The following is a 17,321-nucleotide window of genomic DNA, read 5'->3' on the forward strand; positions in this document are numbered from 1 at the left end:
CGGTTCAGACTGGCATATTCCATCTCGGTTTAGTTTTCAGCCCGTAGCGCCGCGTAAAATTCGGACTGTGGACACGCCCTGTGCTGCAGCTGATTGGCTGGAGGGAGAGCAGGGTGGACACCTTGCTCGCATGTGATTGGCTAGAGTTGCTGTCCGTCAGGATTGCCCCCTCCCAGCGCGTATTTTGCCCTTGGTCTCATGTATGAGGCGGGTTTTGCATCACAGCGTGAGCGTGAGGTGGGCTGGACCGCGTGGAGCATGGAAAATTACTGAGATGTTGCCCGTGATCTACAAACGGTAACTGACCATGCTGTGCGGTTTTAGGCTGTGGCTCATGTTTGAAATGCTCTTTATGCTCGTATTTATAGTTAAAAAGTAAAAAAACAAACACATAAATATTACAATTGTAATAATAAAGTTTATTTTCACATATTAATTTTCATTTTCGCCCATTAATAATCACACACATACAAACACAGTCATTTAATTTGTAACATATTCAATAATTTAGTGTTTTGGGCCCTTTGTTAAATATGTCTGACTAGGGGATAGACATATGTCCACATGTATGCAACATTCATTTACTGCTTATTGAATAAATGTCATGTAAACATGTCCAGGTCACACTCTTCCCAATATAAACAATAAGAAATTATACATTTATCAAATTAAGCTCATCATTAAGATTTGTTGCATTGCATGATTATTTTCAAGATAATTCAGAAAATTCCCATTTCTATAATGCATATATTATATTTTTGAGGGTTTTTCTTTTGTTTTTCGCTAAATCTCTTTGTTGTCAATGGTGATTCTCAGTAGGCCTACTAATGTTTTTTGGGTTTTTTTTTTATACAATTGTAATATGTTTTTTGGTTTTATTATTTAATGTAGGCTACTTAAAGACTCCCATGATGTATGAATACCTAATAAAAATAATAAAAAATAATATATATATATACATAATAGTTTAATTTATATTTTACTTATTTTGTATTATTATTTTAAGGTGAAATGTGACCAGGACATGTTCTTAACGAGGTTTTTAAGATTAAATCTAAATATACATGTATCCAAAAACAATTTACTAAGAAGGTTTGCTCAGTTCAAAAACACATCAAATACCCAGAAGCAAAATGACATATCTTAGGAAAATACCAGTCTTCTCCACTAGGGTCATTTCTGTTTCTCATCACTTTTCTGATCTTTTCATTTTTCTTAGTGAATTAACTAATTAACACTACCTGTTCTGCTCCTATTGCTATGCTGACTGCTATTACTTTCACTACCCCTTCTGCTCTGGCTGTGCTTACTGATGATATCATCGTCCTCATGACGTTCATCCTGTTCATCATCATCATCATCAAAATCCAACTCGTCATCATGTGAGTGTCCTTCATCATTGCCCTTTTCCTCATCACTGTCATGATACACATTGAGTTTCTCATCCCCATCTCTGTCTATGTGTCCTGCCTCCATGTCATGGTCATACTCCTCATAATCATCTGGATAATCATCAAGAAGAGAATCCCGCGAGTTTGGAAGGTCCTCATGATCTTCGTGTCTGCTTTTACTATGGAAAAATGAATGAAAACAATTCAGAGACTCTGAGAAGATAATAATTCCTTTTAATATGCTCTTAAAATGCATCACAGAATAGGCTTTATGTCAAACATCAATGAACAAACAGGAAAACAGGTCTCATTGCATCCGCTTGAGGGAGAAAGTGTTAACGGCAGTACAAACTGATGGTGATATCTATGGACATTTAAGATAGTCAGATATCAGTCTGCATATGTGATGGACATCGGTTAAGCTCATCTTTGCTCGCTCCTTATATCTTGAGTAAAACAGCTCTATATATAACAAAGCACATACAACAAAGACTGGAAGTGATGCAAACTGTTTAACAGAATACAGAAGTTCATTGCACATTCCTGTATGTGTCACACCTCATACCTGTGTGTGAGTGATATCACACCTGTCATACCTGTATGTGGGAGGAGTCTGGCTGTCAGAGTGGGCGGGGCTTGGAGTCTGTCTGTGTGTCGAGGCTTTAGGAGCTTTACTGCTGATGAAGGACTCACTCAGACCACATCCATGCAAAGTGGCAGAATAGAGCTTTTCTGCTGCTCTCTTAGCATTCATCTGAGAGAGAGAAAGAGAGAGAGAGCTTTACATTATCATTTTCATCAACATAATTTGTAGATATCTTTGAGATGCTTGTCCTCTCACTTAATATTCAACAGTATTATTGATCTGACTGTACTGAATCTGAGCTGGACGATGGCATATTTTTTGCAGAACTGCTTTATAGATGAAATGAACTAATTTGATGTTTGATGATCTTTACAAAGGAACTGAATCAACACTGAACTGACTTCAGCTGAGCAACAGCCAAAATGCATCCTTTACCAGTTTATCCCTGTAAAGCTGCTTTGAAACCATCTGCATTGTATAAAGTGCTTATATAAATAAAGGTGACTTGACTTATAGTGCTGCACAAAACATTTCAAAAAAATGTCAAAAAAAAAAAAAAAAACGTATTTTTTTATTTTTTATTAATCAAATGAAAACAAATCTGCACAAAAAAATCCATAAAAAAATTAAATGTAAATAATAATAAAATAAACAGCTCTCACCTGTGCAACCTGCTCCAGTAGCAGAGGTCTTCCCTTCACTCTTTCCTGGATTCCTCTCATCTCTTGCTGGAACTCTCTCTGCCTCTGGAGATCTTGTTTCCTGGTCCCATGAGCACATGTACAGTATAAGCATTGATATGAATAAATGCAAATTTCAAGTCCTGAAAAGTGAAGCCAAAGCCCCATGGTGGCTGGCTGCGGTATAGGTCTTAAACCCCACCCTCTCCATGTAATTCAATGGGAGACCAACAAAAAAAACATCCAATTACATTTCAAAAAATTTTTTTCCAAAGATTCAAAAGTATTTTTTTATGAATATACTTCATAAAAAATAAAGTGGTTTCTGTCAATTTAGGTAGTTTTCATCCTGTGGACGAATGTTCAAGTGGTCAATCAGTATGGGTATATAAATGCAGAATTCTGAGCAAAATCTGTTTTGAAATTGCACTTTATTTTACAGTACATGCACTTACCTAAGAAAGTACTTGGTAATATAAGGTAGCTTCATGGGTTAAGGTTAGGGGTAGGTTAATAGGTTATTATACCCAGTACTATACCCAGTTATTGCAATTATTATAATAAGTACACAGTATGTACATGGGGAACAGGACTGTAATATAAAGTGCTACCATTTAAATGAATAATTTGATGCAATGCACTTATTGTGTACAGACATGAATACCTGAATGTAATTGCAGCTGCGTTTACCTGAACTCTTTTAGTTTGGACGGGCAGGTCTGAGCCAGGGCCACATGCGGGTCGTTTGCCTGGGCTCGCTTTGTGATCACTTTTTGCAGTCTCCTCTCTCTTTGTTTTTGCTTCTCCTTCCATTTCTCCTCTTCGTCTTCGGTCTGCTTTCTTTGCTCGAGAACTTTTCTACTCGTAGGAGTAAAGAGCTGTCAGAGCTGAACTTTTGAAGGAGGGACTCCACTCATGGTATGACGGCGCTATGGGAAGGCACAGGGTTTGGGCTAAATGCTGCCTTCAAGTCACGTCACAATGACTGTGTTTTTTTTAACATGCACACACACCTGTGCCACCATTATGTAATACTTTATAGTGCCAAATTAAGTGCCAAACAAGTTGGAGGTGTAAAATAAATTGGACATAATTGGACATTGTAAACAGTCGATTTACTGATTAGTTCTGTACTATTGATGAAGAATTGCACTAAAGCTTGCTAGAAAGTACTACTTATTGACCTGGATTATGAATTGATGAGCTTGCATGACAAAACTACACGTTCTCGCATTTCCATCATATCATTTGCGCTTCATTTTGGCTAAATTCAGAAAATCATGTTACTATTATTATAAAAAAATGTTTTGCCATATGCAATAGAGTCTGACAGTGGCCGTCCACTTTTTCAGCAGCCTTGGTTCCAGAAGTATTTCTCCAATAGGGATTTTAAAAAAGTCTTTGTGATTTCTACACTTTGGACCAAAATCAATCCTATTGAACCTCCTAGGACGACTTGAAAGCAGCGAAAGGATTCAGGGGTATCTACATCTCAGTAAAGTCTTTTACTGTTCATGGGGTTATTAACGGGACACACACTGGCAGGGAAAGTCATATTCCAGCTTTGGAATTCCCAAAAGCCGGAGACACAGGATTTCACTTGGAAAGCTCTAGCAGGATTCGGGTGTAAAGCAGGGTTGGGCATCACAGTTACCTCACAGCTTCTTGCCGTTTCTTGGCTGTATCCGTGATCTTAGCGGTCAAGCACTCCTGGCTTCCAGACAGCGAGGAGCAACGGGATGAGGAAGGCGAGAGGACGCGTGGGCTCACAAACGGCCAGCGTGACAGTTTCGGACTCTGTATCTCTGCTTCAATTTCTGCCACGATGCGTTCTTTGTGCGAGGCAATGTCAGCCGTGCGCAGCTGGAAGGGTTCGCATGCCGTCACGGGCCGCACTTCTCTGCTCTTCTCCAGCTGCTTACGAAACCTCCTGTAGCTGGCGTCAAAGTCTGGAACTTCAGTGTTGATTTTGGGTTGGTGGGCCGGTTCGTTGTCCTGGACGGCCTTCGGTGTCTGTTTCTCGCTGAGATGCCGTGCTAGCATGCTAGGAGGCATGGATGCGTTGTGAAGCAGTTCTCTCGCCCGCATCTGCATCTTTATCGCCCTGTAGAGCTCCTCCTCTTTCTGCTGGTCACCCGACGCTGCTTCCCTGACCGCCCGCGGGACGGGTTTAGCCTTAAACGGGCACTTTTTCCTCTCCTCTTCGTCTTTGATGTGCTTGAGCGTTTGCTCGCGGAGCTTGGCCTCCTTTCGCTCTTTCTTCAGGCGCTCACGCTCCAGGAAGCTGAAGGGTCTCTGCGAGGCGTGTAGGCGTTTCTGCTCCATGTCCCGATGGAGCCGCCGGCGCTCCTCGTCGCGCTCCTGCTGTTCCTCGTAGAGCGCGAGACGCACGTGCGCAGGCATCGGACTGGCACGAAACTTTCTCTGGCACTCGGTAAGCTCGTCTAACTGGCGTCGGAGATCCTCGTTCTCTCGTTCAATCTCAGAGCGGGATTTCACGCCCTTCTTGCGCAGTTCAAGCTCTCGAAGGGTCATCTGGAAAGGCTTGGGAACCGTGACTCTCGGATGCGAATAATCGTCTGCGTTTTGCTTGCGTTTCTTTAGCCGTTGACCCCTAATCGTTCTTTTGGGTTTGCAGTCAGTCTGGTAGTCAGCGGGCAAGCTCCGCAGGGATGATGAAAACGGCTGGCATTGAGGCTGAGAAAGATTTTTGACACTGAAGTCATGCCACATGTTCTTAATGTGCTCTTTGGGCGAGACAAGAAGGCCTTTCTCTGTGTTGCCATCTCTTTGGCCGTTTTCATCAATGCACTCTTCATCAGAAAGGTCAGAGGAGTCTGAAGTCCTCCGCAGCTCTAGAGCAGACTGGGCTTTTTTCAGACCACCGGTTCTATCTGGGGAACTGTATAAAAAAAAATCTGAATAAATATCTAATTTTCATTCTGTTAATAAGCTGAAGGAATGTTCTGCGTTATACACTACTGTTCAAAAGTTTGGGGTCACTACAAATGTATTTATGAAAATATGTATAAACTCACAGATTGATCCGATCAGTGTTGTCCGCATCGCTCACCCCTTTGAGGTCCAGTTTCTTGCGATACATGTGTTCGAGTTCAGCCATGGTTTGGAGATGAGCCGTCTTCAGCAGCTCTAGTTTACGGTAGTACTCCTGGTTTGAGAAGTAGAACTCCCTGAGGTCGATGTGATCGCCCGTTACACGGTAGTCTTTGATCAGCAGAGCATTGCTGTCTTTAGCTGGAGCATCATCAGCCAACAGCTCAGATCCAGAGTCATACTCCATCTATTAAGATACACACAATGACAACAGGCTGATTTGTTTACATACTTCTCACTGAAGTCCATATAGCAGGTTAAGAATAAATGTAAATACATACCTATTGCATTGATATTTGGTGCAAAAAATACTTTTTGGTAGGCCTACTATATGCCTTGCTCTTACATAGAGTTAATGTAAGTACATCTCGCCAATTCTTAGTAAAATTCTTTAAGATTTTGATCCTTTGACTGACAAATAAAAGTGTATGCTTTGAAATCAAGGAGTGTAGGTTGAGATTCAAGTGTTTTTTCATACGTCAGACTCTTTTTCATGAAATTCTTGTCTGGAAAACAGTTGTGTGCGGTTGGTATAATTGTGTGTGTGTGTGTGTGTGTGTGTGTGTGTGTGTGTGTGTGTGTGTGTGTGTGTGTGTGTGTGTGTGTGTGTGTAAGCTGTTAATCTGCAGGTCTGTCGTCTTTAGGGCCAGATGGCAGATTGTTCTTCATTCATGTATTATATTGTCTCACGGTTCTTCACCATATTTGAGAAGAAACCTACAGCATATTACACATGTTATGTATGTAGGCTTTATTGCAAAAAATTTTTTTTTTAAATAAAACATTTAATTGTGAATAATTGTAACCTTTGATGTTTACTTATTTAGAATACTTATACAAGTAAACAATCATAACAACCACATCAGGTCAATTCATTTTTCCTACTGATGTCCTTACTTACAAAATTAGCATAACATGCTTACTGAATCTCGATACAACTAAAGAAGGTTAATCTTTCTTCTTCATCATTAGTGAGATGTTTAACCACCCCCTAGTCTGTTACACAACTATTACTTTTACCATTGTGTAAAAAATCATGTTTAAGCCCAAACGATGGACATTGCCTGGAAGAAATTGACTGAAAACATCTGAATTAGCGTGTTTCGCTTTGTGAAATATCTCTAATGTATGTTATGCAATATTGGCCCTAAAGCAAAACCCAAAATATAATTGAAAAAGGACTTTCTTTCATACTTTAGTCAATAATAAATGCTGTTCAATATGCAGTTAGTCACCTCTTTCTCATAGTGCCTGTTGTCCAGTGCTCGCTCCCTCTCATACTGGGCTAACGGAACTTTAGTGTGCGGGTCCACCGGCGTCTTCAGACAGGACGTCACCAGGACATTCGTTCGGTGGGACTTCTCCATATCTGCCTCTCTTCCCAGACTGGTAGATTTAATAACAGTGTAATTTTAACACGTAAAGACTGATTGCTTCTCTGACTGTAACAGGTGCGCGTCTCCTTGACGACCGCGTAGCGTCGGGAAGCCGCAGTGACGTCACTGAGCCGCGGGAGCGCGCATCTAGAAAAGCAGTTTATTTCTGAGGCTTCAAAACAGGGATATGTTTGAGTTATACGTCTGTTTACATGCATCTAAAAAGGCAGATGGTATTTTCCATTACTAGTGTACACATTCATTTTCAGTTCCTTTTTAAGCAATATAAGCAAAATAAAAATAAATACACTTTTTTTTTTTTTGGCCTGTTCCAGCTCAAAGGTCCTGACACTCATGACCAGGGGCGTAGCACCAAATGTTGGGCCCCGGTCACAGAACCAAGAGGTGGGCCCCTCACAACACCAATATATATCAATGTATCTTTGTGGGGCCCCCCCTTCGCCAAGGGCCCCTGTTACTCAGTTCCACAATTACCCCCTGCCTGACGCCCCTGCTCATGACTGTTTCAGTCCTTAAATACATGAATGTTTCACCAATCATTTTTACATATTCTGGTCTTTATCGACCTGGATCTATATCTAACACGGATGGATCTATACCTGTCACGATAATATAAAACTCTCCTGATATTAGAGTAACAATTACAGAAGAATAAAATAAAGCATATTTTGTTACCTTTTGGTGCTTGTAAGGGTTCAGTTTGAGCAGATGTTTTATACCATCATCACTGTCCTCGTCAGAGCTCATTTCCTCAATACATTCAGCATCTGGCTTATATTCACCATCTCCAACATATTCTCAAAACTATCACTCTCAACATCTCCAAAATCAATATTTTGATCGCTGACAGCTTCTTCACCAGATCCATCAAGTGACAGTTACTCTAATATTTGATTGCGTTCAGTACTTGCTCTGCAGTAAATCGCTGAGACATTTCAAGTTTTGCTGATGATTCTTCCTATTCTTTTGTTTTCTGCCTGCCGTGATTATGAGTGAAACTGAAACGTTACTTCATCATTGTGTATCAGACATCGCCACCTTAAGGAATAAAGGTGAATTGCACTTATTCAGTTGTCATAGATTCAATTATTGTTGTGCAGAAAAAAATATACTTACGCTGTTACAGACCTCAAGTTGTTAGTGACCCTATACAATTTGTACAAAAAATTTATGGGAAAACATGCATTCTTTTAATTTTTTCTTGTTATAGGTTGATGTCTTACTTTAAAAAATGAATGACGAGGAGGGTAGTGAGGTGGGTCACTAAAGACCCGAGGTATGCGTTTAAGTTAAGCAAAATCATAATATATAATGTCAAATGTTGACAATGTTGGTTGTAAAAACAATACCATTTTTATTAACACAATTTGTTTAATAACCAAAAGCGTAATTGAATATTCCCCAAAACGTTAGCATGCAGTTTTAATGGCATGATTTCATCCCATTAATCGAATGGAACATTCCATAAAATTGACGCCAAGGAAATTACACCACTTACAGATTTGCAGAATAATATTGTATTTTTAATAAATTTTAACACACTTTGGATCATTGCAGCAGGTGCATTCGACAACACTGATACCATAAGTTGTTGGTCTTCTTTTTAGTTGATGGGAAATACAAGTTTATCACTCAATTTAATTTAAGTGACCCAGTGTCTCATTCTGGTGTATTTTTTTGTGTGCTACAATACTGGGTTTTAACTCTGAGGTTGTTGATTAGAAATAAGGATGGTCAGCCGTTGATCTCAGACTTTCTCAGGCCTCACAGCAGAGCCCTGTCTCTGATCACATAAGCAGATTAGCTAATAAGATTAAACTTCCTGACATGCAGTAATGCACTGGCCATGACAACCAACCACCATGTAAATAAATTATTATATGCACCTCATATCAAAGACAAAAAACCCCAACAAAAACCAGTTACCGTGTCAAAAAACATGCTTTATTAAATTACTCCAGGTAACAGCTACAGACAGCGACAGATCAGTTGGTTTTAACAGGGTTCTTGCGAGGACTTGGATCTTCCTTCACTAGACACAATCACTTTATCGTGTGTTCACCTGCAGAACAAATGAGACGTCATTAATGTTTGAGCGTTCACAGTCAACATCAGCACTAATTATGGTCCTTTAAGGAAAAGCGTTGTTTTTCATGCACTGGTCAATTTTAAGTTTTTATAACTTGTTTTAGACTAGAAAGAAAACCCATTTTATTGCACTTTATCTATTTGAGCCTGTCATTTTGATCACAATACATATTTTTTTAAAGGCCGTTTTCTAAAAAATTGTTTTTACTCCTTCACTGAGCAGGACATCTCCACATACACCAAACTTAACACTCTTATTCCCATTTATATTCTGAAGGTTCATCATATGTCCTTTATTTAATAAAAAAAAAGTGAAAATGTTGACAGTATTTTCTAGTATGTGTACAAAAGGAAACAGGAATTTTAACCTTGCTTTATCCAACGTTTTGCACATTTATGCAAATTGGTATACATATGTGATTAGATAATATATCATCTGCAAATTAAAACATAACTTTTCAGAAAACTTGTAATCATTTTTTTAATTTTTATTCTTAATGTACATCAATCAACTAGGGAAGTATGATGATATATATTAATTACTTTTTTTTTTACCCCTATTCACTTGTGGCGTATTGTTAAATACTTAAAGGGATAGGGAAAATCCTGTCATCATTTACTCACCCTCATGTTGTTCGTCTGCTGAACACAGAAGAAGATATTTTGAAGAATATCAGTAACCAGACAGTTAATGGTCCTTACTGACTATTTCCCACTATGGAAAAACGCTCCATCAACTGTCTGGTTACCAATATTCTTCAAAATATCTTCTTTTGTGTTCAGCAGATGAACAACATGAGGGTGAGTAATGGATAAAAGAAAGTACATTTTTGGGTGAATGTCCCTTTAAGAGCTCATTAGACATGAATCACTCACGAGATCATCAATCTTGAGGATGCTGCGGACCGTTTCCGTGGCCAGGGTGAGTGCGCTGACAGAGACCAGCAGAGGCTGAACTACCAGCTCCTCCAGGATGTTGGAGATCCCACCCTGAGAGACCAAAACACATGTTAGGCATTCATTTTCTGATTGCCATTACAGCTTTCAGTCCTTAGATGGCACTACTGAGCGGATGCTTGAAAGCCACACCTTGCGGACGTTAATCCCAGCTGTCTTCTCTCCCTGAGCGTGTCTGTTGCGCAGCTCCGTGACAGTGGAGATGGGATTAAGACCAGCGTTCTCTGCCAGAGTGGAGGGAATGACCTCGAGGGCGTCGGCGTACGCGCGCACACAGTACGCCTCCATGCCGGCCAGACTGCGGGAATATTCTGCCAACCTCAGAGCCAGCTCAATCTCTGGAGCGCCACCGCCAGCAATCAGATATCTGCAGACACACAGGGAGAAGAGTTAGCAAACAGCTTCTGCTGACTCAAAAGTAAAGCACTTATACACTCGGTCCTTAACCATGTAGTGGATGAGTTTTATAAGGATATTATGCCATGATAGCCCCTCCACTACATAATTAAATCTGCGAAAGTGAGTGCATTCAGTAACACTTTACAATAAGGTTTGATTTGTTTACATTAGTAAATAGTTAACAAGGGTTATTAAATACTGTAAAAATATATTGCTTGTTGTTAGTTCATGTTAGTTAATTCATTATCTAATGTGACCTCATTGAAACTTTTTAACATTTAATCAAATTCGATTAGAATAAGACAATAGTTATCAATCAAATGAAATTGGTTAGTACTAACAAAATCTTAACAGAACCTTCATCTGAAGTAGCATTTAGATGCTTAAAGCAGCTCAGAAGTGGCATGAACACAGTTACACTGTATAAATAATGCTATGAGATTGTTTTTTGTTTTTAAATTGAGTATTTAAATATAAACCTACTAATAATTAAGTAATACTTTAAATATGAAACTAAAACTGCTAGTAGGTTATGTGTTGAGAAACGCATAAAACCATCAGAGTCTCTGTTACCTCTTCTTGACCAGACAGCGGATGACGCAGAGGGCATCGTGGATGGATCGTTCGGCCTCCTCAATCACCAGTTTGTTGGAACCACGGACGACAATACTGACCGTCTTTCCGGGATTTACACATCCTGTGATCTACAAACACAAACACCACACCGCTGTCATTATCCAGCACGGAGAGAACGAAAACATCTGAATCTCTGCATTGAGTACGTGTGTATGAATAAATGTTTAACTAAATATGAATTCTGTTTCTCATCCTGTATGCATGAGAAAAACAAAACATGTTCAGTTGGAGATGCATCTATGCTATAAAAGGTGGGTTACCTTCACTAGTTTGCCAGATCCGTCCAGGCTAACCTCTTCTGCTAGCTCGGCGGTTCCCAGCATCTCTGGAGTGAACTGGTCAATATGAGCTATAGGTTTGGTGCCAATAGTCTGATGGGAAAGAAGAGGCATGTCCACTTCAGAATGTGTATTAGATATCAGACACTAAAAAGCATTTGGTTGGTGATTTAGTTACATAGTACTTATTTGTGTAAGTACAGAGCAATATTAATGAACTAAATAGGGTTTGGTTTAGGGTTAGTTGCATGTAATTGCGCATAATTTACTGTTATTACTATTAGGGGTGGGACGATACAGGTACCTCACGATTCAATTCTGTGGCGATATGTGGTCCACGATATGATAATATCACGATTCGCGATATCTACGATATTCAATATATTGGAAGAAATTTCATCAACGATATATCACGATATATGTGACTGAAAAGAAAAAGAAGGAATAAGGAAATAAGGAAATTTTATGCATTTATTAATGCTAGGGGTGGTTAATCTGTCTGATTTCCTGATTCGATTCGATTACGATTACAGTCGATTTTCGATTATTAACGATTCTCGGTTAGCGATTATTGATTTTCCATTTCACAACAGTAAACGAAAATACACTACAAAGTGATTGCAGTATTAAAAAAAGTCAGCTGCTGAATTACTTAACTCTTTTATTGAGTAACAACAACTCAAAGCACTTTCTGTGTCGTGTAGTTATAACTTCAGAATTATTTGTATGTAGCTTATGTTCTGTAGAACACAGAAATGAATACATCACATTGTGTTGTGACTCATCAAGTTGAACTAAACAATAACAAATAAATGAAAGGCTTATTTCCTTTAGGAAGTAGATCAGAACCAACATACTGTAGAAATTGGACAATTTTCTTCTAGAAAGACAAGGTGTTCAGGTGGAAGAAGACTGCAGGTTGCAGTCGAAACATGTCAAGGTAAAGAAAAAGTTTTTTTCTCCACCTGAACACCTTGTCTTTCTAGAAGAAAATTGTCCAATTTAATCATTAAGAAGACAAAATGAACATTTTTGAACAACTTACTGTAGCTTCAATTAGTAACATACAAAGCCACTCTTATACACAACTAGGCCTAAATAATAAAGAGTTATGACTTGAAATGTTTGCTGTATACTACAATCAAAAACAGCTTATACAAAAAAAGTGAATGAACATCTGCAGAGAGCACAGTTAAAATGTAACTGACTGAAATTGCACATATTGCAGTATAACGTACGTATAACAGATCAGTTTACACAGTGTACTGATGTGAAAACTAAACAATACAGAAAGCAGCTCTCATACAAAAATACTAAATAGGTAACAATGAAATTGCCAATTTTACATACGTTAGCTTTTAACGAAGAAGGTGCCGTTCGAATTTGGCGCTCAGCCATCATGAGTCTGTTATGTATGTGCGCGACTCTGTTATGTGCGCGTCTCTGTTATGTGCACGCCACAGACTGTCCGCGCACTGCACGTCCGCTTATAGTTTTTTTTTTTTGGGGGGAAAATCGATTTTTTGACATTTGTGAATCGATTCAGAATCGTCCACGGCCGCATCGCGATGCATCGAAGAATCGATTTTTTCCCCCACCCCTAATTACTATAGTAAGTAGTAACGTGTAACTACATCACCTTAAAATCAAGTGTTAGCAAGCATTCAATGGTTTCATGACAGTGCTGGATCTGCTGGTCTTACCTTACAGATGAATTCAATTTCCTCTCTCTCAATGTCTTTGATCACCATGATCTTCATCTTATTCAGGAAGTGAAGGGCCAGATCACTCAAGGCATCTCTGAAACACACAGGGATTCACAAACCCATTGAGACAGAGGCTGATACACTCCACTGGAGCTCTTCGTATGCACTGACCAACAAGCTTGAGAGCTCGAGTAAAATGATGACAGGATTTTAATTTTAAAGTGAACCATTCCTTTAAATGTCCAAATTGTACTAAGGCCTAATCCTGGCTTAATCTACATTTACATTTACATTTATTCATTTAGCTGACGCTTCTATCCAAAGCGACTTACAATTGCTATATATGTCAGAGGTCGCACGCCTCTGGAGCAACTAGGGGTTAAGTGTCTTGCTCAGGGACACATTGGTGTCTCACAGTGGATTCGAACCCGGGTCTCTCACACCAAAGGCATGTGTCTTATCCATTGCGCCACTACCACCCAATCTAAAACCTGTCTGTGAAACCAGGCCTAAGTTTAGTGTATTCTTCCCAATATAATATTCTCCCCATATTTTGGTTGTTTAATTATCCTCTCTGGACATCATTTCCGGCCACTACTGTACATAGAAAGGTTAGTGTTTCAGGTTTCCTCCCTGTGAGTGACTGTGTGATGGAGGTCTGTGGTGATTTTGTACCTCAGGATGGATTTCTGGATGAGCAACACAGTGCAGCCGGCTTTCTTAATCTGTTTGATCAGGTTGAGGATGTAAGCTCTCTCCTCACGGAGCACACGGTCCATCTGAGCGTAGTCCGACACCACAATCTGATTGTCCATCTGTCCCAACAAAAGCATCACACAAACACGTTAAAACAATGACTACGATCTCGACCAATGCGTGCTATAGATGCAAGAAGATACATTTCACTTTTTAGCAAGTTCTTTATTTTAAAAAGCATTTGCATATGACCACGTACATCAGTTTTGGGAGGAGACAGGCAGAACTGGATGAGGCCGATTTTGGCCTTCTCCACACGGGACACCGCAGTGCTCACCCTCTGAGTCAACACCAGACCATCCACGAGCTCACAGTCATCAATGGTTCCTCTGCAAACACAAACACACCCATGGATTTACTGTCTGTAACCTGCAAACATATGAAAAAGACTGGGGAATATTTGTATCCCTCCCCATGCGTCTCAAGCGACAACCTTCCTGTCTCTTTCTTGAAACCAACAGAAGTGACTTAAACTGTAATTCATTGACTGGCCACTAGAGACAGGCTCCAAAAGAGATTCAATCCCATTCATTCTCAAAGTTAACCGTATCTGCCAGGTTTTACACTTATACTGCGTCTCACCCGAGTTTCTTTACAATGTGGATGTTGCGGAGATCAACGCTCGTGGCGGTGGCGGGGTCGATGACCTTCATGACGGCGTCGACGCTCATGGGCGCGAGCAGGCTGGAGTACTGAGACACAACCTTAGAGCAGAGCGAGGTGGTGGCGCTGTTCAGAAGCGTCTCTTTGTCACTGAGCAGCACCGGCTGACTGATGGAGGTCAAGATCTCCACACCTTTATCCACGGCCTTCTGGAAGGACTCGGAAATGATAGTCGGGTGGATTCCTGGCAGGAAAAACAGACAATGTTTTTGTTATCATAAATAACACCAATACGACAGAATAATGAAGGTCAAAGGACACCCCAAAATGGCTTTTAAAATCCCCCTGTGGTGAAAATCAAGTTTTAAATGTTGTTTATATGTCTATGTGGTGTTTTTAATATGCTTTAAGACAAACCATGTGTAAATTCATAAGTCGACACCATTGCTGAGTATTTTCTCCTTAAAACTGCAGTGAACCAAAGACAGTCTCAAAAACACAGTTTGAAATCGCTGGTGTTTCTGACGTCACAAACTACCTTGTAACCAATCAGATCAACGTGTGAAATCTCTGAGCTGCTGTGAGTGAGTGGAGGCGGGGCTCACTTGCATATTCATAGAACCGCATATACTAAATGAGGCAAGGGTGTAGAGTTACATTAAATATATTTTAAGGTAAACCGTTTAAATATGTCATTTTGGTGATCAAAGATGAGATTTAAGGTATAAAATGATACCTATAGCTCATGATGACTACAGGGAGACTTAAAGCTCTGTCCACTGAATGACATCATGCATCAGAGGGTTATAATTCATTTAATTTTATGTCCAACATGTTGCATGTATAAAAAAAGCACACTTATTGTAACTAAAGCTTACCTTTCTGTAGCAGTTTAGAGCAAGCATCAAGAAGAGCTCCAGCGATCACCACCACTGATGTAGTGCCGTCACCAGCCTCAATATCCTGAGCTTTAGACAGCTCCACCATCTGAAACACACACACAAATACACCACATGATACCCCAGACGTGACCTTGGACATGCAATCATTTGGGTGGGAATCATTTAGATGTTCAATTCAAAATGTTGATGTGCTGCTCTATTGATGTCCGCCTTTTTTGTAATAACAACATAACATCAAGATTTAGAAGATTTTTTTAAATTAAAATTGGAAGAAAATAGAATCGCAATTCATGTGTGAATTTCCCCCCAAACCCTTATATTAGCAAATCATATCAATCTAAAACAAAAACTTTCATTCAGCACCTTCAGCTTATAGAAATGAATGATGTACGTACCATTTTGGCCGCAGGATGAAGCACCTGCATCTGTTTGAGGATTGTGGCTCCATCATTGGTGATGGTCACGTCTCCCTTCCCATCCTGAATCTGCAGAGAACAAAACATTCATTAAGTGCACAGAAAACACAGTTATTGATACACAGCCAAGTCAAGTGAAGCATAAAGCTTTCATATCATATGATGAGATTTATATCAATGAAAAAAAGTACCATTTTGTCCATGCCCTTAGGGCCCAGACTTGTTCTGATGGCATCTGCGACAGCTGTCAATCAAAATGCAAGATCAAACATTAATCATTACACCTAATGCTGCCATATTTAAATGGGAAATTTATAAAGAATTTAAAATCTAATATATATAAAATTATTTTAAATATTAATAAAAAAATTATATATATATATATATATATATATATATATATATATATATATATATTCCCCCGCACACATATATAAATATGGTAACTAAAATCTACATTATAAAAAAATTATATATATATACAAAATTAATTATATATGCATGCATATAATATAAAATTAAATATATAAATAAAAGTTTAAAAACTGATATATATGTGATAACTAAAATGTAAAAGTAATTAAAAAAAATATATAGAACTTATTACTTTGCATTTTAGTTACCTAATATTTTATAATATATAAAAGCAACTATTTTAAATAATGTTCTAATTTCTAGCAACAATGAAGACTTTCTTAATGAATGAAATGTGTGTGACGTCATTTTTTATTTTCACAAAAATAACAATATTTATACTTTGATTATATTCATACGTACATATTCATGAAAACTCATTTAGTGTCCATGACTGTAAAAGTCATCATGTGTTGTCAAAATGAGGACCACACCTTATATGGACGCCAGTGAGTGTGTGTGTGTGTGAGAGTGAATGTGCGTTATTGTGATTATGATGACCATACATGGCGACATTTTCCTCATCTAACGTTAATGCTTTTAAACATGGTCACGTTTGCAGAAATGAAAGCGTTCGTGCAGATATTGTCATGTTTATAACGGTACGCGACTTTTCCTGACTCACGCTTCCAGTGCACATCATGAGGTGCAGCAATATAATAAAACAAATCCCTGTCAGTGTTTCTGTCAGATTTAATGCGGATCTCCTCACCTTTCCCGGCGCTGATGTTGCTGTAGCGGATCTGCGCGGGTTTGTCCCGGTCCACATACGCACCTCCTTTGTTTTTATACCCGCTTGGAAACGCTCCGACTTCAGGCATGATGGCTAATATTTATGCCGTTTTATCCCACGGAATTCACAGACGCAGATGGACGTGTCCCGGTGTCTCTAGGCCGTCTCTGCGGTTCGGATGGGTTCAGATAACGTTCGGCTCGGATTCCCCAAACAGAACCTTCCAGATCCACCGGTCGCGACGGTAGCAGAGAAAGGACCCCGA

General features: G+C 39.3%; 2 protein-coding genes across 2 annotated transcripts; both read right to left on the minus strand.

Annotated features, from left to right (window-relative positions):
• Window positions 1-183: 183 nt before the first annotated feature.
• On the minus strand, window positions 184-7,175 carry fam161a (FAM161 centrosomal protein A). Its single transcript, XM_082165615.1, has 7 exons — window positions 7,007-7,175; window positions 5,696-5,958; window positions 4,312-5,559; window positions 3,348-3,515; window positions 2,640-2,739; window positions 1,988-2,145; window positions 184-1,570 (listed from the first exon to the last, which is right to left on the minus strand). The coding sequence occupies exons 1-7, from the start codon at window positions 7,136-7,138 to the stop codon at window positions 1,228-1,230; spliced, it is 2,412 nt and encodes an 803-aa protein (XP_082021741.1). The 5' UTR covers window positions 7,139-7,175; the 3' UTR covers window positions 184-1,227.
• Window positions 7,176-9,090: 1,915 nt separating this feature from the next.
• On the minus strand, window positions 9,091-17,297 carry cct4 (chaperonin containing TCP1, subunit 4 (delta)). The gene is made up of 13 exons (XM_082165592.1): window positions 17,036-17,297; window positions 16,101-16,153; window positions 15,889-15,978; window positions 15,470-15,578; window positions 14,571-14,835; window positions 14,188-14,317; window positions 13,908-14,047; window positions 13,230-13,326; window positions 11,509-11,619; window positions 11,186-11,316; window positions 10,346-10,580; window positions 10,133-10,246; window positions 9,091-9,230 (listed from the first exon to the last, which is right to left on the minus strand). Exons 1-13 carry the CDS (start codon window positions 17,142-17,144, stop codon window positions 9,216-9,218), a joined length of 1,599 nt encoding a protein of 532 aa, XP_082021718.1. The 5' UTR covers window positions 17,145-17,297; the 3' UTR covers window positions 9,091-9,215.
• Window positions 17,298-17,321: the final 24 nt, after the last annotated feature.

Source organism: Leuciscus leuciscus (assembly GCF_965113295.1).
Source record: "Leuciscus leuciscus genome assembly, chromosome: 3".
Lineage (NCBI taxonomy): Eukaryota > Metazoa > Chordata > Actinopteri > Cypriniformes > Leuciscidae > Leuciscus > Leuciscus leuciscus.

What these genes read in the sequence shown, in the direction of transcription:
- fam161a (XM_082165615.1), bottom strand. Translation starts at nt 7,138, where the DNA reads ATGGAGAAGTCCCACCGAACGAATGTCCTGGTGACGTCCTGTCTGAAG. An exon ending in AAACGGCAAGAAGCTGTGAG is followed by an intron (nt 3,516 to 4,311) that starts GTAACTGTGATG and finishes TCCTACGAGTAG; the next exon opens with AAAAGTTCTCGAGCAAAGAA. An exon ending in CAGACTCCTCCCACATACAG is followed by an intron (nt 1,571 to 1,987) that starts GTATGACAGGTG and finishes ATTTTTCCATAG; the next exon opens with TAAAAGCAGACACGAAGATC.
- cct4 (XM_082165592.1), bottom strand. Translation starts at nt 17,144, where the DNA reads ATGCCTGAAGTCGGAGCGTTTCCAAGCGGGTATAAAAACAAAGGAGGT. An exon ending in GATCTGGCAAACTAGTGAAG is followed by an intron (nt 11,317 to 11,508) that starts GTAACCCACCTT and finishes TTGTGTTTGTAG; the next exon opens with ATCACAGGATGTGTAAATCC. An exon ending in CGCTGTCTGGTCAAGAAGAG is followed by an intron (nt 10,581 to 11,185) that starts GTAACAGAGACT and finishes GTGTGTCTGCAG; the next exon opens with ATATCTGATTGCTGGCGGTG.